Below are 25,673 nucleotides of genomic sequence, written 5' to 3'. Positions count from 1 at the left end.
TGACAGGCTGGAGGAAGAGGAAACTGTTGGGTTGAGGGTACTGGGACAGACAGGCCAGGACAATTACGGGAGCAGAGAATGTGTTGCAAGTATAACTCCGATTTGCATAGTTCAGGGAAGCTGATGGTGTGAAGAAGGATTTAGATGGCTTGGGTTATGAAGCAGCCACTGAAATTGAGCATGTTGTCCTCAGCTGAATGTTGTGCCACTAGGTGGTCAATTTTGTTCTTGACAATAGTTTGATGGTGGCCATTCACCTTGTTGGAGAGCTGGTTGGTAGTCATCCCAACATAAAAATCTGTGTGGCCTTTGCAACAGAGTTGCTATATGACATGGCTGCTTTCACAGGTGGCCCAGCCCCTGGTGCGGTAGAATAAGCCTCTGACAGGACTTTTTACTCTAGCTCATTGAAGGATATCTGCAAAGCTAGCATATTTTCTTTCCTTTATGTGCACCTATTGACATCTCAGTACCTTTTGTTGAGTGGCTTCCTTTAATTCATGTGAAGTATGTTCTTTTGTGATTTCTGTATCTTTTGTGTTCACTCTCATTACTTTGTTAGAGACATTTAATTTTTAAGCTCGGTAGCCCCTATGGAAATTAATGTTTTTAGGTTTACCACGTCTCTCGCCCACCCCTCCTGTTGATGCACAGCCTGTAATGTATTGCGAGCCAGCATTCTGGTGCTCCATAAGTTACTATGAATTGAACACTCGTGTTGGTGAGACTTTCCATGCATCTCAGCCATCCATTACAGTTGATGGCTTCACAGGTGAGTGTGAAAACTTTTTCTCAGATGAAAATGTGTGAGTCTATAGCTGAACACTTTGCTTGTGACTGCCTATATGGAAATTTGTTAAATGATATGTTTTGAATGAACAGTAAATTAATTTTACAGACTCAGTTTTTCAGCTGTTTGTGTTTATCTTTTGCAGAAGTTTAAATTTAGTAATCATGACAGAAATATAATTTTAACCCGTGCTTATTGCAGAGATAATTTATTGTGACTCAGATTTTCACTTCAACAATAACTCCATGACTAAGTGTGTCCAAGTATCAAGACTACAAATCCAAAGTTTTAGGGTTAAATCTCCAGTTTATTCTGCAATTTTTTCCTTTCATTTATTGCTTCTTTTACTTTTGGCAAAATGTGTAATTATGTTAAGCTCTGAGAATTATTTATGATTTGTGGTATATAAAAATGTTACTTTTCTGCTCTGAGTTGCATGTATCAGGCAACATAATATTTAATGACAATAAACAAGTAATAGAAAATATTAAAGAGTCTGAAGGACTGTAGTTTGTCATATGCCTACCTACAGAAGAAGGTTCTATCAGAAATGTTGTCATGTAAAAAGAGTGCCTATTGTCAGTGTAACATGACCAATGCACAAGATCAAGCCTATCCTTTGGATAGTTAATTTTATATTCCATCAATGAGTTGCATGATGAGTTCTAATGATTTGGAATGAATCATTTTACAAACATATCATTTTTAAATATGACTACATGCTGAACATTTATAGAGGGGTAGTAATTATTAACTCTCTCTCTCTCTCTCTCTCTCTCTCTCTCTCTCTCACACACACACACACACACACACACACACACACACACACACATTTCTACCCACCACATTTTACACATTACAGCAATAGAAATACTTCTACAGAATAGGAGGAGTTGCAAGGAGAAACATTTTTAGCTTTTTTAAAATTTTACTTTGGTATCTGTCACAGCATTGTGCAACCCTTTTTATGCTAAAAGCAGCCTTAATGTGGCATAATAAATGTGATTTTTCCTTCTGGTATTGTAATTATGTACATCTTTTTTTTTCTACAGTGGATTATTTGCATCAAACTTCATGAGGGACTAAATATATTGTGAAGGAAGTAGTAGTTAGAATTCCCAACTGCTTAAACAGGTGTCTACAAAATAATCATGGGTGTGCACCACATATTACTCTAACAGCACATTTTTGAGCAATGAAAACTTTGGTGTCACCGCCAGACACCACACTTGCTAGGTGGTAGACTTTAAATCGGCCGCGGTCCGTTAGTATACTTTGAATCCGCGTGTCGCCACTATCAGTGATTGCAGACCTAGCGCCGCCACACGGCAGGTCTAGAGAGACTTCCTAGCACTCGCCTCAGATGTACAGCCGACTTTGCTAGCGATGGTTCACTGACTTCTACGCTCTCATTTGCCGAGATGATAGTTAGCATAGCCTTCAGCTACGTTATTTGCTACGACCTAGCAAGGCGCCAGTATCCGTACTATTGATATTGTGAATCATGTACCATAAAGAGCGACGTTCTCCATTAATGGATTAAAGTTAAGTATTCCACCAGCTACATCCGTTTTTCTCAATTCTAATTCCCTTGTCATGTTCCAGACCTCACGCCAGCCTGCGTGAGCTAAAACGTGTGCATTTCGGCCTCCTTTACTAACACGGTTGGCTCTCCTGCCAACCACAACAAAAACTCTCTTTCTTAAAGATGTGTTACCCCAGAACACTATTCCATATGACATTATTAACTGGAAATATGTAAAACGTGTCAGTTTACTGATTTGTCTTTTGCCAAGATTTGCAGTGGTTCTTAGTGCAAATTTGGCTGAACTAAGTTGTTTTAGGAGTTCCAAAATGTGCCTTCTCCAGTTTAAATCCTCATCAATAGGAAAACTTAAGAATTTTGAAGTTTCCAGCCTATTTACTATTTCCTCACCGTGTGTTACACTTATCATTGATGTAGTGCCTCTAGATGTGCAAAACTGAATGTTATCTCTTTTTAAAATGGAGGGCGAGACCATTGTCAGAAAACCAGTCAATGATATTTTTGAGAACCTTGCTTACTATTTCTTGTGTTTCTGTATGTATGCTTGGATTGATTACAATTCGAATTTCATCTACAAAAAGAATTAATTGTGCTTGTTGTATGTTAGACAGAAGATTGTTTACGTATATGAGGAACAATAGTGGACCTAAGACTGAACCTTCAGGAACCCCATATGTGATTTCTCCCTAGTCAGAATGTCTCCAAACTACATTGGTTGATTTACTAAGTACAACTTTCCGATATTGTTGTCAAGGAACAACTACACTACTCAGAATTGCCAATTAGGGTCCGTATGACAATGATGATTTCTTTTGTGTAAGTATTCATAAACATAGTAGGCACATGTTTTGTGCACTGGAAGTCATTGGTACACGTGCATTGTGCATCAGAAGTGAATTATTTGTAATTCAGAGATTATGACACAAAATTACAAGTTTGACGTGTCTTTAAGTATGGTTGAAAGACTTTGAAATGTAAACAAACATATAACGTGCTATAATAAATAGCTGAGTTGGCAATTGCAATGTCATCACACATAGGACAGATTACATTATTAGTGTGTCATGATTGAAAATGCCTGACTATTGTAATACTGCAAGTATCTACGATGCATATGAGTGCAAACGAACAGTAGACATCAAGTTTACACAGAGAAGAACTGTACGAGTGTTGGCAGGTTTATTTGGCTGGTGAGAATAGGTAACAGAAAAACTGAAAGATCTTATCTGGCAGAAATTTCAAGAATGACTCCTAATATATATGAATGTTCTTCAGGTCCTTCAGATATTGTTTCTGTAGAAGTGATGAAGATGAATTTAGTTTAAAAATATTTTTCATAGAGCCATATAAGCAGTTACTCTTACTGTGAAGAAACATTGTATGGTGCAATAAAAAGGACTCTACCATGCACTTCAACGTGCATTTCCCAAGGTGTGGCTGTGACCTGTAACTGTGGTGATATCTGCCTGGCAGCTGTCCCTCAGCTGTGCTGTGACATGAGCCCCACTACCAATGCAGTACCAATGTCTCCGAATTACTACACTGTGTCCATATTACTACATAGGGAGAACGGCAGTGTGCACATGGTACCTGCTTTGCAAATTTCCTCAAACAATGTTTTTTGGCGTTTGTTTTAATTTATTCTTTTGCATTTTATAGCCCCACATGACAGAAACACACAGTGCAAAATTGAAATAGTTTACAATGGTAAATAGGAATCACCATGAGTTTATGTTTGGTGCATGCTTGTCATACATTGCTATGTATGAAACATATCCAACATATTGTTATTATCTTGATAGGAGACAGATATATATCTCCAGTCTTGAGAAAATGCATTGCAAATAATGCACCCAGTCCCATGTACACTTACCACAATATAGCAGGAATGAACTATCCACAACATCCATTGTATTTCATAAGTAGTTCAAGATGTCAAAGTGAGTTTTTGGCAAATAACAACAGAGAGAGTGGCACGTATTTTGCATTATGGTTAATGTGCAAACCTTCGTAATCTACAGCAATACAGAAGTAACTGTAGTTTTTTCACTTGAGTAATGTAATGTTAAGGGCAATCAACAGCTGGTGAGAAGAGAATTTGTGGTGGTATGCAACAACATAAATGAATAAAGTTCATGTGTAATTTCATACCAACAATGAGCTGTTTTAATAAACACTCTTTTTCAGTATTCCAGTGCAATTGCAACTGTAATAGCATGTGAGTAAGGTAAAGTTGCACAAACTGTTATATTTTGGTAAAATAACCAAAAGAAGAATGTAGGTGTTACTCAGAATTCGTCTCTGCTTCTACTGTGTAGAAAACAGAAAAGGTAAGAAGTCTGAGGACAAGAAGTTGACACTTCTGCTGCAATTTCAATGGAATCCTGTAATCCATTAACCCTGACACCATTGACAGCTTCACAGTAATAGACATAGGAACCTTGAAGTAGTTTAAATATAAACAAGTACTCTCTATGATGATTGAAAACAGTTATTCAAATTTGAAAGTTCAACTATCTTGTTTTACTTAGCAAGTTAATTTCATAAAATACTTGTCTTTTCCATTTTATACTGTCACAAACAAAACAATACTGTGAAATAGATTAGATTAGATTTACTTTCATTCCAATTCACGCATAGTGAGGGGGCCCTCCAGGATGTGGAACATGTCAGAAAAACAATAATACATGACAAATATTTACAACTGAAACAAATAAGCTAATGTACCTTCCACAGGCCCAAGTGGAATGATCGTCATTTTTTTTTTATATGAACAGTACATAAAAGAATCATTTTACAAACACTGATACACTGAATTTAAAAGTAAAAAAAAGTTTTTTTTTAGGTAATAAACTTGTAATAGAACTGCTACAATACTTACTTACAATGAACACATTACTGCACTGAAATGGCACAGAAGTTATATTGCACTTACACACACACACACACACACACACACACACACAAATAAATTGGTCATATTGAGAAATTCATCAATGGAGTAGGAGGAGTTGGCCAACAGTAAATTCTTTACGCTTCTCCTAAACTGAATTTCAGTGGTTGTTAAGCTTTTTATGACTGCTGGCAAGTTATTGAAAATTTGTGTTCCTGAATGATGCACACCTTTTAGTACAAGATTAAGTGACTTGAAATCCTTGTAAAGGTTATTCTTATTTCTAGTATTGATTCCGTGAATTGAGCTGTTGGTTTGAAAAAGTGATATATATTAATGACAAATTTCATTAAGGAGAAATATATTGGGAAACAGTAGTTAATATCCCTAGTTCCCTAAGCAGGCTTCTGCAGGATGTTCTTGAGTTCACACCACATATAACGTTTTTGTGCCCGGAAAACTTGAGCTTGGCTTGATGAATTACCCCAAAAAATAATCCCACATGACATTATGGAATGAAAGTAAGCATAGTATGCCAGCTTTTTCATTTTTATCTCCCCTTTGTCTGACACAATTTGCATTGCAAATAGAGATTTGCTAAGACACTTCAGCGTTCTGTGGTGTGCTCCTCCCAGTTGAATTTATCATCAAACTATAATCCGAAGAATTTAACACTGTCCGCTTCTTCTATCTGCTTGTCATTGTATGTTAGGCATATACTCGTGGGACACCCCTTACAAGTTCTGAACTGCATGGACAGAGAATTGTCTAGGAACCAGCGATTAATGTCCACAAATATTTTACTACTCGATCTTTCTAAGACTGCACTTGATTTGCTATTTATTGCAATGTTTGTATCATCGGCAAACAAAACGAACTTGGCATCTGATAATGTTACTGATGAAAGGTCATTGATATACACAAGAAAAAGTAAGGGCCCTAAAATGTAACCTTGTGAGACCCCACATGTCATTAGTTCCCAGTTGGATGATGCCTGATAGCTTAATACATGTCTGTTTCCTAGTAACACCCTTTGTTTCCTGCCAGAGATACAAGATTTGAACCATTTTTCAGTATTCCCTGTTGCACCATACTATTCTAATTTACTTAAAAGGATATTGTGATTTACACAGTCAAATGCCTTTGACAGATCACAAAATATACCAGTTGCCTGCAATTTTTTGTCTAATGAATTAAGCACATTTTCACTGTAAGTGTAGATAGCCTTCTCAATATCAGAACCCTTTACAAATCTGAACTGCAACTGTGACAGTATGTTATTTCAGATAAGGTGGTTATAAAGCCGATTGTACATTACTTTTTCCAAAATTTTTGAGAATGCTGGCAAAAGTGAAATTGGACGGAAATTTGATGCTGTTTCTTTATCCCCCTTCTGAAACAGTGGCTTAACTTCAGCATATTTCAACCATTCAGGAAATATTCCACTGATAAACGACTGGTTACACAGATAGCTTAATATGTTACTCAACTCAGAACCACATTCTTTAATTAACATTGTTGGTATTTCATCATATCCACTAGATGTTTTTGATTTTAAAGATTTTATGGTGGACATTATTTCTGCTGGGGTAGTGAGGGCCAAATTCATATCATGGAAGTTACTTGAAATGTCTGGTCTGAGGTATTCTGTAGCAGCATCTACAGCACCTGACAACCCCATCTTTTCAGTAACAGTTATAAAATGTTTGTTGAAAAGTTCTGCAACACTATACACGTATGTCACCAATGTATCATTTACTCTCCATGCTATTTGTCCCTCTTCATGTCTGGTTCTAACAGTGTCCTCCTTCACTATATCCCGTATTTCTTTATTTTGTTATCTGATTTGACTATCTTTTCCCTGTAATATATTTGCTTTGATGTTCGTATTACAGTCTTTAATATTTTGCAGTATTTCTTGTAATGTGCTATAGCATCAACATCATAACTGTTTCGGATTGACAGATGCAGTATTCTTTTTGTTTTACAAGATACCTCTATTCCTTGAGTAATCCATGGCTCCTTTGTAGACTTTCCTCTAACCTTGGTTAGTTTTGGGGGAAAAAAGTGTTCAAAGGTAAGCACTTTATGACCAACAGTATTATATTTTTCATTCATGCCATGAGCACTGTAAACATCAGTCCAGTGAATGTCTCTGTGGAGTGTCCTAAAATAATCAATTTTTGGCTTATTAATTACCCTCTTGAGCTCAGATTTAACAGATTTTATATCCTGTTCAGTATTAACATTTAACAGAAGGAATGGGATGGCATGGTCGGAGAGGCCACTGACTGTTGGTTTTGTAATATAATTTTGTTCATTGGACTTTTCTACAAAAATATTATCAATGGCTGTTTGTGAGCAATTAGCTACCCTAGTGGGGAACCTTACACTGGGAATTAAGTTGAATGATAGTGTTACTAACTCAAGTAAGTTCTTATTGGGAGAGTCTTTAAGGAAATCTACATTGGAATCACCAGCAACCACTATTTCTTTGTGTTTGGTTGTTAAATGGGCCAGTACAGCTTCAAGGTGGTTTATGAACAGATTAAAGTTACCTGCAGGTGCTCGATATACACTTAATATTATGAAGGATTTTTTGTGAAATACTACTTCTGTTGCACATGCTTCCATATGCTGTTCTAAGCAACATTTATGAATGTCCATGTTCTTAAATTTACGACAGTTCCTGATGAATGTGGCAACTCCTCCTTTCTCCATTTCTGCTCGACAAAAGTGAGATGTTAACCTAAACTCTGTAACACTTAAAAAGTTCTATACCAGTGGTCACATGATGTTCAGAGAGGCAGATTATGTCAGCTGGGTTTGAAGACTCTAATTCATCTATGCAGATAATTAATTCATTAATTTTATTTCTCAGTCCTTGAATATTTTGATACAGTAAAGATAACTGGCATTTCACATTGACTGAGTTAAAATTGGGTAGAGTTGAAATACCTGCTGACTGTTGAAAATTATTAACCAATAGCTGTTTATGCTGATGTAATAAGCTAGAATTACGTTTGTCTCAGTCCTAACCTCTCTTAAAATTTGGTTTAATTCTTTCGTCCTTACTCGAAAAAAGGGTCTTTCCTGAACCCTATAACCACTGGTATTTTATCAATCATGACAGTGTCTCCCACCTTTAACTTTCCTGCTATTTTCCCAGCCAGTTTAACCTTCCATTTCCTGTTGAGGTGAAGGCCATGCCTAGTATAATCCCACCTACTGAGAGAATCAACAGGAACCACATCATCCTGCACCTGACATAAACAGCTCTTTCAACTCCAAATTAACTCTCTTGACAGAAGAGTTCAAATGAGGTCAGCCATGGCGCCCAAGAACAGATACAAACTCAACACTAGTATGCTTTGATGCTGGTGCAATCTTTGCCAGGTCACACTCTATACTGTACCCAGGATCTCTGTCAATACTATTATATGGCCCACTCACTATAACCACGGTGTCTTCCTTACTGAAATCTCTGCAAAGTGATCCTAAATCCTCTGTCACCTGCTCCAGACCAGCACTAGGTTTAAAAAAGAATGGTGACATGGTATTCTGATCCTAATTCATCGTGAAAAAGTTGGCCAACACCTCTTCCATGTGAACTACCTAACAACAACACTTTCTTTCTCTTTACTGATTTCCCTACATTCTTACTTTTTAATTTGCTGCTGAAAGTTTGTTGTGCCCTGTCTGCACCTGCAACTGCTTGAGACTCACCAGCTCAAAAATAGGATGTGTGTGTTATCTTTCTTTAAGTTTACTGTATTTTTTGCCAGTATAACTCATTCCTGTTGTGTTCTTTCAATACACATATAAGTGAACAAACGAAAAAGTTAGGTAATGAACAGTCAAATCACATAACACTTTATTGACACAAAGAATACACCTACCTTTAGCTCTGCACTGCTTTGGCTGTGTGAAAACTAGTGGAATTAATTATTCCATTAAGTGACTTGCTATTCAGGTACACAAGAGACAGCTGTGTTAAACTAGAAGTCTGCAATGTTTACCATTGCTACAATGAATATGTGTCCATTGATGTCACTCAATACATCATACATTTTAATGCTGAACTAGACTCGACTGAGTAGAAGTATGATGACACTGTCCTCTAGAAGTGGAAGTAGAATGCTGACACGTGACTGCCCTCAGGACCAAACTGTAGGCACAAGTTGTAGACAAAACAGAACTGGCCACACATGTCCCATGTGGTGGTATTTGAAGAGTGTGATGTGGAAGCAGCAGCACCTCTTAATTATGGGAGACGTGGCTTATTGCTTCTTCATGACTGACACCCAAAGATGCTGCTTGGGCATGCAACATCTCTTCAGTGGTGGACCGCTGATTTGCCATGGTCAGTTGTTGGCAACATCGGATTCCAATTTTCCTGAACTGCATTAAAGCTAAATTTGGATAACTTAAGTCATAATAAAGGCACTGTTGATGCAAGAGTAACTCGCAAAGCGTTACATACATTAAGTGACTCATTGTCACTCCTTCTTATTTCTTGTGGCTACACTTCTCATGGCAACACTACATTCAGAATCTGAATTGCACCATTGTGGCACTGCTTGTTGGTATGCTGCTGTGACGGAGCTGCATCAACTGTGTTACAGTCCAAACTCAAACTGTGTACATGCGGACAGATGGCACGTGTCACATTGGCCCATTGTAGTCACAGACAAGGATTACACCTTGTGAAATGTGCCTTTATAGTGACTCACTCATTACAGATATAGATGCTTGAGCTTTTATGTAGCTATGGAAAAACTGACATTCTTATTTTAGTTTTTGATCAATTTGTGAACAAACTTAAAAACCAGTTATGGCAGGAAAAAGTTGCAGAGAATCTGTTTTAGACCAGAAAGTTTAACCCCAAATTGTATGAAAATGTAAACTAAATAATTTCTTTTTAACTTTAATTTTTTTTCAAAATGATGGAGTACAGCAATCAGTCATCCTTTCCTTTCAGGCTTTATTAAAGCACATCTAGATTTTGGCTAGTATCTAGGCATTAGCAATGCAGTCTTTCAAAGTTTTAATACATGCCCTAGTACATCAATCAGCAGGGGATTGATGTACTAGTGCAAATATTAAAACTTTGAAAGATTGTATTGATAGTGGCTAGTTACTAGCTGAAATCCAGATGTGCTTTAATAAAGCCTAAAAGGAAAGGACGACTGATTTCTGCTCTCCATCATTTTGAAAGTCATATCACAGTCATTGAGTGCATTCCACATTCCTAATGGAAGTTAATTTGATTTAATTTTATGTGTGAAAATTTGGTTTTTGCTGTGTGTACATGTGTTGTACATTTTTTTTTTTTTCCGCAGATCCTAGTAATTCGGAGCGATTTTGCCTTGGTCTGCTTTCAAATGTGAATCGGAACACTGTGGTGGAGCAGACACGTCGCCACATTGGCAAGGGTGTGCGACTTTATTACATTGGAGGAGAGGTATTTGCTGAATGTCTGAGTGATTCTTCAATCTTCGTGCAGTCCCCAAATTGCAATCAGCGCTATGGTTGGCACCCAGCTACTGTATGCAAAATCCCACCAGGTATGAATTGTAAAGCATATTTATACTAAAGTAATTATAGCTGTATTCACAGAAATGTTAAAACTATTATTATTGTCTTTGTATGTGTTACTGTACACACAGTGTAATGTGGCACATGACACATTAGACACCGGAGGTGGGTTTAAATGATGTCTACCTCTCACAGGGCAGTAGCATATGAAACAAAGTGCATCATCATTTCTATGAAAACAGTGGTGACACATAGAGGTAAATGTCATTGAAATGATTCTGTATAGGTGAAAGTGAAATCTTGTTATAAAGTGCTGTTGCAAACAGTATTGTTGGCTAAGTCTGGCACTGAGAAGAAACTAGTTGATACTGGTCAGCTTCTACCAATATCTCTACTCCATAGCAAACTATGTTGTGTGTATAGTACCGGTATATATCTGGAAGTTTTGTTGGTAGCAAATATGTAAATTTTATATTAATGTAGCAATATTGTGATTTTGGTGGTGGTGGTGGTGGTGATTTACATTGGCAGTATTATTGTCACTATCTTTCTGTCACACTAAAGTGATCTTTGTTTGCACTAAAATTATCTTGCCTCTTTGTAACCATGGAATGTAAGAGGCTAGTAATATATATTTTTAGTATTATATATACTTTTGTGTATTTGAGAGTTAAAAAATTTTGTATTTTCCTCAACATTTGATATGATAAATCCATCTAAATTTCTCTTTAAGGATTTGAAGATAGAATTTCATGCCATAATGTCATCAGTGATAAATCAATCATGGGAAGCAGAACAACTGAACACGAATGCAAAACCAGCCACATAGAATTGTGTGTTATGTAAAGAAGTGGGATTGGTTGGAGGGGTGCTTTCCGACATTGTAAAATTGTTATTTGAAATAGCGCCATGATCTCTCTGCTCAGATAGAAACTTAGTTGAAGCCAATCAAGAATATTATTTGCTCACTAAGAACTTCAAAGAAACACTCACAGGAAGAATCGTGCTGAAGATTGCTAATTAAACAGTTATCCTATGGGTCGGAAATGTGATTGTGAACATGGAGCATAATTATTTTTGTGATGTCATGCACAGGTTTTAATAGTGCCAAGCATTGAAGTGTGAAGAGCAGGATCTAGTATATGAGATTTTCTTAACGTAAGTCAAGCTTGGACTAATACAGTAGCTACTATGTCACGGGCAAACCACAGCAGATACCAGGTTGGATTTACACCTCTTAGAAGTCAAAGTACTGTGTTACAGGAGGTGAAATATTTAGTACTGCTGATAGATCAGTTATAAATTTGTACAGTGGGTGAGCATTGATTGTAGCCAGATGCAGACTGTTATAGGAGTAAGTACTGACCAGTGCCTCGTCATGGCTCTTGAACCATATTTGCAGGGCATTTGATATAATTCATGTATGCCAAATTTGGTGGTGTTATAAAAATCATCTGTTTCTGGAGTATTCATTTCTGTAGCTTCATTGTTACAATGGAGTGCATAAAACCAAGAATAACCAATTTTTTCTAACTGTTTCCTTGATAAGATGTTAGAGTAATGTCACCATCCTTATAAACAACACTTCAATGAAGTACATCTTAGGTAAACAAGACAGAAAGGCATTATGATGTTTTAAAGACTTATTTCTTGTGTAAGAAGTTACTTTGCCTCCGTGAACAATATCAAAATGCATATTTTGTATTGTTATTAGAACTCTGTAAATGTTCATACAGTGTTGCATGATACACTCCTGGAAATGGAAAAAAGAACACATTGACACCGGTGTGTCAGACCCACCATACTTGCTCCGGACACTGCGAGAGGGCTGTTCAAACAATGATCACACGCACGGCACAGCGGACACACCAGGAACCGCGGTGTTGGCCGTCGAATGGCGCTAGCTGCGCAGCAGCCGTCAGTGTCAGCCAGTTTGCCGTGGCATACGGAGCTCCATCGCAGTCTTTAACACTGGTAGCATGCCGCGACAGCGTGGACGTGAACTGTATGTGCAGTTGACGGACTTTGAGCGAGGGCGTATAGTGGGCATGCGGGAGGCCGGGTGGACATCCCGCCGAATTGCTCAACACGTGGGGTGTGAGGTCTCCACAGTACATCGATGTTGTCGCCAGTGGTCGGCAGAAGGTGCACGTGCCCGTCAACCTGGGACCGGACCGCAGCGACGCACGGATGCACGCCAAGACCGTAGGATCCTACGCAGTGCCGTAGGGGACCGCACCGCCACTTCCCAGCAAATTAGGGACACTGTTGCTCCTAGGGTATCGGCAAGGACCATTCGCAACCGTCTCCATGAAGCTGGGCTACAGTCCCGCACACCGTTAGGCCGTCTTCCGCTCACGCCCCAACATCGTGCAGCCCGCCTCCAGTGGTGTCACGACAGGCGTGAATGGAGGGACGAATGGAGACGTGTCGTCTTCAGCGATGAGAGTCGCTTCTGCCTTGCTGCCAATGATGGTCATATGCGTGTTTGGTGCCGTGCAGGTGAGTGCCACAATCAGGACTGCATACGACCGAGGCACACAGGGCCAACACCCGGCATCATGGTGTGGGGATCGATCTACTACACTGGCCGTACACCTCTGGTGATTGTCGAGGGGACACTGAATAGTGCACGGTGCATCCAAACCGTGATCGAACCCATCGTTCTACCATTCCTAGACCGGCAAGGGAACTTGCTGCTCCAACAGGACAATGCATGTCCGCATGTATCCCGTGCCACCCAACGTGCTCTAGAAGGTGTAAGTCAACTACCCTGGCCAGCAAGATCTCCGGATCTGTCCCCCATTGAGCATGTTTGGGACTGGATGAAGCGTCGTCTCACGCGGTCTGCACGTCCAGCACGAACGCTGGTCCAACTGAGGCACCAGGTGGAAATGGCATGGCAAGCCGTTCCACAGGACTACATCCAGCATCTCTACGATCGTCTCCATGGGAGAATAGCAGCCTGCATTGCTGCGAAAGGTGGATATACACTGTACTAGTGCCGACATTGTGCATGGTCTGTTGCCTGTGTCTATGTGCCTGTGGTTCTGTCAGTGTGATCATGTGATGTATCTGACCCCAGGAATGTGTCAATAAAGTTTCCCCTTCCTGGGACAATGAATTCACGGTGTTCTTATTTCAATTTCCAGGAGTGTATTTCAGTTTTTAATACAGCATACCAGACTAGAGTAACAAAACATTTTTGCACATTTACATCAACATAAATGCTCTGCAAGCCACTGAACAGAGCATGGCAGTGGGTACATCATACCCATATTATCAGTTTTCTTTCCTATTCCATTCACATATTGAATGAGGAAAAAATGAATGTCTAAATGCCTCTGTACACACCATAGTCTCTATTATCTATTTCTCATGATCCCTAGGTGAGATGTATGTTGGTGGCAGTAAATGTGTCCACAGTCATAGTTGAATACAGGTTCTATAAATTTACCAAACAACATTTCGTTAGAACTACATAGTCTTACTTCAAAGCATCCCCATTTTTCTCCGACCATTTCTGTTACACATTTGTATGGGGTATTCTGAGCTGTTACGTTTGTAGCAACAAGTCCCAGAGTTCATTCAGTATTGGATGTTGTGCCTATTTGATAAAGACCCCAAACACTGGAATGATATTCTAGAATTAGTCACACTGTCGTCTTCTATATGTTTTCCATTACAGATGCACTGCACTTGCTCAGAACCCTTCCAACAAATCTAAGTCTTCCATTCAGATGCCCTAATATTGATTTTACATGATTGTCCCATTTCATATTGCTTTTTAGTATTGCCCTAAATATTTATACAATGTGACGTGCTCAAGGCTGTCACCATTAATCTTGTATCCAGATAGTGTACTGTTCATTCACTTTGTTACAGGCATTAGTTAGAACAGCTGCCATTCATTACACCAAGCAAAAATTTTGACTAATGTCTTTTAACAATTCTTTGCAGTCATCCAACGATGGTACTTTCCTGTAACCAAAAGCATTGTCAGTGAAGGCTCTTACACCACTCATAATGCTATGTTATATATTATGTATGTGTATTGAGAATAATACAGGTCCTATTATGCTTTCTCTAGGCACACCCTATATTACTTCTGTTTCTGGTGAACATTCACTGTCCAGTATAATGAATTGAGTTCCTCTAGGTGGTCACATGTTTGTGAAGATATTCTGTACACTCATATCTCAATTGGTAGTTGATGATGTAGTTCATTGTTAATGAACAACAGAAATCTGGGAAGATGCAGTCTACCTGTTCTTCTGTGTCTCTTGTTTGCAAGATGTGTGTGAATAAAGCAAGATTTTTTCACATTAGTGACGTTTTTTCTGAATTTGTGCTGAGTGTTTGAAAGAAGCTTATTTTCCTCCAAGAACATCATAATGTGTGAGCTTAGAATATGCTCCAGGATCCTGTAACAGATAGATGTTAAAAGTCTTTGTGTATAATTCTGTGTATTTGATTTATTAGCCCTTCTGCAAACAAGAATAACCTGTGTAGGTTTCCAATCACATGCACCTATTCGCCGTGCGAGTGATCCTTGATAAATATCAGCTAGGAAATGACCTCATTCCATGGTGTCTTCAATGTAAAAGTAGCTGAAATTCTTTCAGCACCTGTTGCTTTGTGTGCTTGAATAGTTTCAATTGTTTTTCAGTACCTGTGGTACTGATATCAATATTGGTCATGTGAGGGTTCGGTGGTGATCGGACATGGGTACAGTGGTATCCTCTTGAGTGAATACATTTATAAACATATAATTTAAAATTCCTAGTTCCTGTCTGCTGTTTTCAATTTCCGACATCAGATGGAACCATAAAAGACTGAATGGAAATGACCAGAACTTCCTAGTTTTTTCTGATAAATTTTTCCAGGATCTGACTGTGAAAATTTTGTATGCTTCAGGTGTAACCCTTCTTACAGATGCACGAGTTTCTATTAATTTTTCTCTGTCAGCAGTCCTGCAATCTCCCTTAGAGCGGTAGTCTAGAAATTTCTGTTTTAGCAACAGTCTGTGAATGATACCATTAAGCCCAGATGGGTCTTTGCTGTCTTCTAGTACTTTACTTTGACACACCCATCCATACTGCAGTTTATAACGTCTTTCAACTTTAATCACAATTTTTCAAAATTTTCCAGTTCTAAACTAAATGGTCTCAGCTTGACATTAAGACTCTTATTGGTTTGATCAAATACAAATACCCTCCTAACTTTGTCAGTGACCTTTTTGCCAATCCCCCACCCATAATGAATCAACGAAGACTTTTTGCCTTTGGTGACCATTGTTCCAGTAATAACATCAGTGTCAGTAATCCTCCCATTGGTGGCTCTCTCAAAAAGATAGGCTGTTTTTAACTAGACGGCCTAGACTATTGCTTTCGCATATGGATTATTGGACTTTTCGTTTGAGGCAGTTGTATTTTCAGTTTCTCCCAGGATACCCAGTGGGTGTATATTCGATTTGTTTCCTCTTCTGACATTATTTCCCTAAGAAGGCCACAAACCACCTAGGATTCAAACTGCCTACTACTGACACCACCTTCTGTCCCTTCCATATGTACCCAGATTGTGACAGAGGCAAGCACTGTACAAGCAGGAGAGGCGACATCACAGGCTCTGTGTAGTTATCAGCAGGAAACACTACCTTGTACTTATTCGTTACAAGTAAAGGTTAGCCGTGCAGCCATTAGCCTTGCAAAACAGCTCCAAGTCTGCATATGTCCTACGAGTCACCACCAGATGATCATTCGGTGCCAGATCGAGGTTTTCCATAGATGAACTCATTTCTTTTGAGGACAAAGAAGTAGAGGAATTGGATGCAAGATTAGATTGTGCTTACGTATAAACAGAACTAGGAGCAATTCATAGACTCGGGCTGCTGCCAATGTAAGAGCCACCTCATCTGATGGTGATAGCATCAGAGCTGAGGTATATGAACTGCAGGCATGTGTTTGTGTCGTACGTGAAACATTCTGTGTTGACTGATCCCTACATCTTGTACTCTACAAAATGCCTCACTGCCTAGTATTTAAGAGCTATGCTTAACTGCCTGTTTAAATGAGTTTGTTTTAGTTCTCTTTTTGGGCAATTTATTGTATAGAGTAATTTCCTGATGAAAGATGCTATTTAGAGATTTTTGTTTGTTGTTTGTCAAGAAAGTAATACTCCTGATTAGTTTGCTGGTACATATCTGCATTGAAATCCCCATGCCACAGTACTGTAGCTAAACAAAGTGGTGCTGTCAGTCTCCACCTTATCCGCTGTCAGCATTCTACGCTGCTGTGACACAGGCATTTGACACAGGCATTTTGATATGTCCCTGCAAGCAAATAAAAAATTAACATTCTGCCTTTATATTTTTGAGGTGATAATTGAATCTTTGACTATCCCCATAAGTGACATGGCTCTTATTTGGCGATTGTAAATAGAGAGAGCAGTTTGTATGGTTGAACTTGAACTATTGCTATTTCTCAATATGAAATAAGTTACACATTATGTGTGTGTTTTTTAGGTTGCAACTTGAAGATCTTCAATAATCAAGAATTTGCGGCACTTCTTTCCCAGTCAGTGAGCCAGGGCTTTGAGGCAGTTTACCAACTGACTCGAATGTGCACTATACGCATGAGTTTTGTCAAAGGATGGGGAGCAGAATACAGGTTCGTTCTTTTCACAGATCCACATTAAGTTGTTCGTAATTCTGGGAAATGTGTAGAAATGGTGGTGATATAATAGCTGTGACAGTTGTTTGCAGAAGTCAGTGATAAGGCAACTTTATTTTGATAATATATTGCATTACTCATTGATAAAAGACATGATTAGCAAATCCTTAAATCTGTCGCATTTAATTTGCAGACCTTCCACTGTAGGAAGTGCAACTCCATTATTCTCTTAGATTTTGATAGTTAATATTGCAAGTTGTGAAGTCATCTAAGAATGAGAAAGCCCCAGCAAAGAAGATAATTTGCTAATAATGTTTGTAAAGTAAAACCTTTAAGTTTTATATGTATTGTGAATATCTTGCCTAGTCACGCAATAGAAATGCCAGTGTTATATGTTGTTTATTTGTGAACTCTGTCATATGTGTTGAGACTTTGCTGGTGTTATGGGATATGTCAGCAAGAATTATGCCCTCATCCCTCGAGCTCACATTTTGTAGTTGGAAGGCATTGTTATTCCAGGAAATGGGAGCTTTTTATTCCTGACTTGTGTATTAGCATAAATTGAATCTGTCGGTAGGTGCATTTCTGATGTAACTTCTGCTTTTGAATTTTTTAGTGGGAAATAAGTGTCTAAAATCCTGGATTCAGCCTCAGTGTCTACACACAGTTGAGCTACTTTGCTGCATAAATAGTTTCTTTTTTAAAGTTTATTTTACATTGTTGTTCCATAGGAGTGCTGTAAATTAATCATGCAATTGCGCATGAAATTACATTAATGAAATATATTTAAATTGAGTAAATCAACACAAGGAAAGTAAGTAAGATGTGAATATAGGGGTAGATTGAATAACTAATGAGAAGCTACTGGATCAAATAGGAAAAAAAAAGAAATTTGTGTCACAGCTTGTCGAGAAGAAGGGAGCTTAGCCGTCAAGGAATTGTCAATATGGTACCTGGAAGTGTGGAGAACTGCATCAAACCAGTCTTTGGACTGAGGAAGATTCCGGCAATAAGAACATTGACAACAACAGTAACTTCTGAATTTCAAATGACAAACAATGGGCATGGAATGGGGCAGATGATGGCCTTGGGCTGTTGCCAGAAATCACTTATTATGTTAGAGAGATTTGGAAAAAAACTAAATCAAGATGACTGGACCAGTTAAAAATCCAGAGACATTAAAAATAAATCAGTATATCCAAAATTTCTCTTGGGTAATGTGTGCGAGTCTGCTGTAGGCATTAAGGATTCAGGATGGTGGAAATTTAACATTTCATCATGGTTTATATATTTCACAATATATGGGTAATGTTATCATTTCTGTGACACCATTCCAGAAGAATGACTATTTTTCCTTTTCTTTTTATTTTGTACTGTGCTTTCCTGTAGTTAATCTGCAATTAAACTATTTTTAACAATTTTTTACCAGCTTAAGCATTTGCTGTAATGACTTGTCATTGTTTAAGCTTCAAAAGTAAAATATGGCTTTGAAATTTTCACGTAAAGGGACAACACTGTTGTACATCTACATCTACAATTACATGACTACTGTACAATTCACACTCAAAGTGTTTGGCTGAGTGTCCATCGAACCACGTCAAGACTATTTCTCAGTCGTTTCACTCTTGAATAGCATGTGGAAAATATGAATGTGGCTTTCAGATGAGGCATATTATTTTAGTCTGAACAGTCTGTTAATTCACTGCAAATACCATTTCCACACCTTTGTAGAAGTTCTCAAATTATGGACATTTACTCATAACAATCATTTCTAGGTAAATCAGTTAGGCTGTAAGCATCAGTAATTATTGGTAAATTACACTGCGAATAATAAAACATTAAGAGTCTCTTGCTTCAATTAGGAAGTAGCTAATTTGTGTAACAGTTGTGCAATGCACGAGATATTCATACAACTAAATCAAATTAACAAAATAGATATTACTGTCAAGAATGGTAAGGACAAGTGGATGATTCCAACTTTCACTGTTAGATGATAATTTATTCCTGGAAATTCATCCTTTTCTTTGACAAAAACTATTTTTTCACACAATTTATTTTTCTAAATGTATAGCTTTGTACTTGATTAATAGAAAAATCTTAATTTCACAGAACAACAGAACCATCACATACAACTTCTAACAACTATTTGATGTGCAATTATTGCTAGAACTTGTCCTGCATGGCCGTGCAAATCATGTAATATTCCTGCAGCAGAAGTTACCAGAATCATTAGATGATTTTTTTTTTATATTTGGATCAAAATGTGGTTCATGTCCCCTATGTTAATACGTGTACTGACATAGTTAGATGAGTGTTATTAGACACCAAGATCCAAACCCATTTGATTACCTTCTTGGAGACATAGAAAATCTGTTTGCACAGGATAAAAATGAGCTATTCCCTTGAGTGTGTCATATATCAGGAAAAAACGTAAGCCTGTCTTCAGGCTGAAGGGAAACATTTCATATGAATATTTACATTTCTTGTAAGAGTATTGTTTCAGTAGTGGCTTTACGAATATACTTTTAACCTGATGTCCGGAATCACAGTTGTTTTTGATTGTATTTCATGTTTGAGACACCAAGGAAAAGGGAAAATAGCCAGTCTGTTTCCAGTGCCTTTCTAAGGAATGAAAGCCAACCACATATCTTACTGACAACATGTCATCATTCAGTTTATTATGTAGATACTTGCATCATATAGAAAAAAAAATGAATGAATGACTCAATCAAAGTGTGCCATATTAATACTATAGTTTTGATATTGGTAATATTTGCAGCCATTCTTGTTCAGCTACTTCTTCATTTATGTTTGGCACGTAGATAAAAACAAACATTATCCATCATTTACAATGGAATTTTTATTTTGTTTTAAACCAAACATGTTTCACTTTGAAAGGCCAAGACCGTATTAAAGATACATTTAATAGATTTCTATCATGTAATAGTTTCTAAGTTATCACCAGTCATAGTTTTCAAGGGCTAATTTTTACATTGTAAAAGCTGTTAAAACCATCAATTGCAGGAGTTACTTGTTTCAAATTTTTGGTACATGACAAATGTAGGTCAGTGCTGCAGTTCAGGTCACAGAAGTGATCTTTTAAATTGTCACTTAATCAGGAAAGTGTGTAGTTTAGATCTTGTAGGTGACAGAGTGCCTGTTCTCTCCTGTCATTGTTTAAATATGAGATAAATGCGAACTGAATGTAGAAATACTTACTTTCTAAACAAATTTGAAAAATAACTTATGTTATCCAGGTTCAACACCCTCAACAAACTGACATAAAAACAAAAATGATAAAAAGAGAAAGTTTATGTTGAATTGAATGTGAGCACTGGCTGAACACTTGTCACAAAACTTTCTGTATTTATATCCTAACTTTTCCAGCAGTTGTACAAATGTATGTATGATAGCAGTATGATTCATTATACGTATAAATAGTGAATGGCACAGAAGTCTGCCTGTGTGCCCCTATATGATCCTGAATTCCTCTCCCTTTAAGACCATAACCATAATACAAATTCTGGGATATTTCCTTCAACAAATCTGCTATTGATTCACTCGCATTTTTATCCAGCTGTCATAATGCTCAGTTTTTAATGGTCCTTTACTCATATTCTGACTAAACAAACCTGTGAAGAATCCTACAGATCAGGTTTAAATAATTTCTGTCACTTTTGTCACACCAGTATTATTCAGGAATTCATCAAACAAGAATTTTATAAGCAGCCTCTTTCATAGATGAGTGATATAGTCCAAAAACTCTTCTATAGAACAGTATTTTATCACCAACCTTTTGACAGTTGTGTTACTGGTAATATATAAATACACTCAAGCTTGAGAAATGATAAATGGTAAATTTATTGAAAACCACTTGCTCTATTCCATTCAAATTTACTCAATTGATGCTTTGTATTATCTCTATATATAAAAGGCAATGTCCTGACTGACTGACTCGTAATCATCTAGTCTAAACCACTGAGGATAGAAATGTGAAATTCCCAGATGGTGTTGATCTTATACAGTAGATGTCATTTAAAAAGGATTTCTTGAAATTCCACCCTGAGGGGGGGAGGGGGGGGGGGGGGGAAGTGAAATGGAGGTGAAAGGTTTTTTTGAAACTGTGTTGCTGTTAAGGCAGTTTTGAAGCTAGGCCTACAAAAATTGATACTTGATTCCTTGGTCAGAAATAAAGAAACAAGTGTTTTTGTGTTTTTGGCAATTTAACCCCTATGAGGATGAAATAGTGGGTCAAAAGGTTTTTTTAATGTAAATCGTTAAAAAACTACTAAAGTTTTTGAAAGCTACATCTACGAAAATTGGTTTTCGACTTCTTTGTTGTAAATGAAGGAATACGTTTTTCAGTGTTGTTGGACATTCAACCCCTAAAGGTGCGTCATCCAGGGTGTGAAAGTGGCGTATGGCAGTGAGAGGAACCCTCCCCCCAGCAAAATGAGCTGCCTGCTCACCTGTGCGCTTTTTGAGTTTGAGAAGGTGTGGATGCCGTCGCAGCATTGGTCAACAGTACAGTCCTGCGGCAGAAGCCATGTGACTGAGGTGCTCTACCTAGTGTGCTGCATGATGTCTAGCCAAAGAAAACTGCAATGAGACACTCACAGAAAGTAATATTCTCTGAGTTAATCTCTCAACATCAGTGTCTTTAGACAAGGGCGTTCTCTTTTAGCACTGTCACAGTTGGAAAACTACCATTTGGCTGAAAACTCCTTTGCTTTTTCCAAAAGTTTTTCTGTTCAAGTAACTGGGAAATAAATAGAAGACAGTTTGTAGACAAATGCAGACAGTACTTCTTCCACAGATCATCTGACGTATTGTGTAGAGATTCAGAAGGAAAATACTACGGGTGGTTAAGATTCTCCTGTTGGTAAAAACCTGAAAAAATATAATTAAATAGTATGATTTTTTAACAAACTTGGCATTTTAAGTGATATTTTGAAGAACATTTGAAAAAACGTTAAGGACACATGTCAGAGAAATCGAAGAAGAAGAGAAAGAGTGCTTGGAACAGGATCAAATGTCTTAACGAAACCAAATAAATAGGTTCTGTGTGACCACTAGGTTTTCCTTGATACAGTTGAACATGAAAAACAATAAGTCAATTTGTTGATTTTTGAGTATACTACTTTCATCTGCAAGTAGTTTCCGCTTCTTTGCATTTGGGGCAGTTGCAGAAAATTTAAGGACAGGCATAAATTTCGTTGAATATGCATGTGCCCCTAAAGTAACAGCATTTCGGTCAGTGTTTTACATGATGTTATTAGACATCCTAATTACAGGTTTTCAATTAAAATTTCACTGTTGCAGCTCTAATACCATTGAAGATGGAATGTTTTACCGTTTTGTAAACAGAACTAAAAGGTTCTGTTTATCTGACTAAAATGTTCCCTTTCTCAACAAAATGTTCCCTTTCTCAACAAAATGTTCCCTTTCTCTACAATTGCTACTGTTACAGCTATGAAATTTTTACTGCTGTTTTATTATAGCATAGAAATCATACAAATACTTATGAAATGTGTGAAAAAAGCTCCTATTTGTTTTGTTACTTCTCAGGCAAATTTTTCCCTGATAAATTCTGTGGCAGAGTGGTTAGTTTCATTCCATGGTGAGTCATGATTGGAACATTTAGACCCATTTTGATTGCGCGCATCCCTCACAAACAAAACACGGAGAAAACAACTGAGTGGCGAGAATTCACCTGAGTGTTGCCAGTTGGTAGTTATCACAAAACAAAACAAAATTCGATGACTAATAGGGTGAAATAGTAGGTAAAAGTGTTTTTGAAAGAACTACTAAAACATTTTTAAATATAGCACTATGAAAATTGGTGTTTGACACCTCACTTAGAAATAAAAATAGATGTGTGTGTCAGTGTTTTTGGAAATTCAACACCCTGAGGGATAGAAATAGGGAATGAAAACTTTTATGAAATTATTTCCCTATGAAGCATTTTCAGAGTTAAATCTGTGAAAATTTACATTTCATTTCTTGGCTCCATATAAAGAAATATGTGTTAGGGAATGAAAGTTGGCATGGAAAAATCACTGCAAGAATACAAAAGACATGATTAAAGTAAACCTTGGACTCCAGCTACCAGAATCACTTTTCGGCCAGAAGTACATTGGGAAAAAATCATGCTTCTATGGCCTTAATTAGTGTGAAAAGTTTAGAAGGTGAGGCAATTTGCAAACAACATTAAAATTCTGTTAAAGAAAACCAAAAAAATGTTTGTAAGCCATACAGTCTATGCGTGCGAAGCAGTAGGCGATAAGTTTGTGATGTAAATGAATCATTGGTTCGTGTGTTTATATTTCCACTTCATTTAATGGCTCTTCACTGAATGAGATTTGTGTGAAGCTAATCTGACCGCTAACCCAAGTGAGGACACTGTTTGGCCTACATGTACACCATATCTCTGCAATCTGAATCACTTACTGCCGATACATTATTGGACATATCTTCCAAATTTGCATTCATTCTTCCCATTTCCTTTGAAGGATTCCAATTTTAGCAAGAATGTTTGTGGCAGCCTCTATTTACTTCTGTAGTCAAGCAACATGTAATATTTTTGCCTTCACTTGAGCAAAACATGAAAGAATCACACAATCCATGCCAGACATTGGGTGAAACATGTTATTTAAAAATATGAAAGGAAACCTGCTGCATCTTAAGTCAAATTATATTTTGTGTTGTAGCCTGGCACACATTAAGCAGATCTTTGCCGTAAGCCCCATACCATGTGGAAACAGAAATTTACACTGCACAAGTGGCCAAAACCAAAGTAGAAAGGAACATATTGACTGCAAGTAACATGAACTCAAATATATATATATGCAGACCCCGCTTGTACTATGGCGTGTAGCATACTGACGTGTAATTGCGTTGCATAGATGCTATACGATAAAATTTGCAATGTCATTATTATTTTCAAAGTAGCAGTCAAGTTAGTTCTTTGTTTACGATTGACCAGTAAATCATGTTGAACTAGGTTCCTAATCTTCTCTTATTGTGCTAGCTCAGAGGGTTCCTAGCCTTCTCTTATTGTTGTGCAAACTCAGAGGCTACACTGCAGACCTTCTTAGTGGTAGCGAGGAAGTTGTCCTCTGTGTGTAAGTCCCTCACATTGACAGATGAGGGTGTCACCAGTTTTCGATAGTAGATGAGGCCTCATTGCCTGATCTGGGGTACCAAGTACTCTTTAACAATGATCCTCCAGTAGTAAACAGAACACACATAACACAGCAGGTTGGCACAACATCACAAAGGCTTCATGGAGAAGAAACAAGTCAGCATAGCGGAGGGAGCATTGTCACACCGGATAGGCATTTGGTCTGTAAGAGTCAGCACTTGCGCAGTGGTATTGCAACAGGATACTGTGATCCAGTTAAGTCTTGACTTTGGAAACAGACCACCAGAATTACTGGTATTGTGGAGGGGTGTCAAAATTATGCACGTAGAAGGTGGTTCATGTGGGTTCATGGAACTTGTTCAAAGTACACATAAATTAGGTTACCTTCCATTAGGAACACAGGTGCACTCAGTGACTATTATATGATTTACAAATGATAGACCACAGCAGTCATCCTTTTTTTGCAGGTTTTTTTTGGCAAATCTGGATTCCGGCTAATGCCTCTCAGTGTTAATAAAAGAAGTACATGGTCAAGTGATACTATAAAAGTGACAACTCGTGGTATAACCTGCACGGCATATACATTACATTACATACCACTATTTCATAGTGTCAGTGCATGTCAGTTCCCTGTTGTTCAGGCATCTGTCACAGTTCTCTCAAGACTACTGTATAATGAAGGTAGACTTTGTGGAGAATACATTGATTGGCTGTATGGTGCCATCGATGTTGTTGTTGTTGTCTTCAGTCCTGAGACTGGTTTGATGCAGCTCTCCATGCTACTCTATGCTGTGCAAGCTGCTTCATCTCCCAGTACCTACTGCAACCTACATCCTTCTGAATCTGCTTAGTGTACTCATCTCTCGGTCTCCCTCTACGATTTTTACCCTCCACGCTGCCCTCTAATGCTAAATTTGTGATCCCTTGATGCCTCAAAACATGTCCTACCAACCGATCCCTTCTTCTAGTCAAGTTGTGCCACAAACTTCTCTTCTCCCCAATCCTATTCAATACCTCCTCATTAGTTACGTGCCATCGATATGAATTGTGTAATATATAGCGCTCAAAGGAAGCAGTTATGGTCTCTGGCA

General features: G+C 37.8%; 1 protein-coding gene across 2 annotated transcripts in view; it reads left to right on the top strand.

Annotated features, from left to right (window-relative positions):
- Window positions 1-25,673, top strand: part of LOC126298349 (mothers against decapentaplegic homolog 3-like) — a 199,148-nt gene that overhangs the window by 134,946 nt on the left and 38,529 nt on the right. For both annotated transcript variants that reach the window (XM_049989643.1, XM_049989644.1), the window contains exons 4-6: window positions 614-772; window positions 10,572-10,796; window positions 17,291-17,435. In XM_049989643.1, coding sequence (XP_049845600.1) covers window positions 614-772; window positions 10,572-10,796; window positions 17,291-17,435 — 529 coding nt within the window. The remainder of the gene's footprint in view (window positions 1-613; window positions 773-10,571; window positions 10,797-17,290; window positions 17,436-25,673) is intronic.

This window comes from Schistocerca gregaria, chromosome X (assembly GCF_023897955.1).
Source record: "Schistocerca gregaria isolate iqSchGreg1 chromosome X, iqSchGreg1.2, whole genome shotgun sequence".
Classification (NCBI taxonomy): Eukaryota; Metazoa; Arthropoda; class Insecta; order Orthoptera; family Acrididae; genus Schistocerca; species Schistocerca gregaria.
The sequence above is the reverse complement of the archived record's forward strand: the minus strand, read 5'-3'. Positions and strand labels throughout refer to the sequence as shown.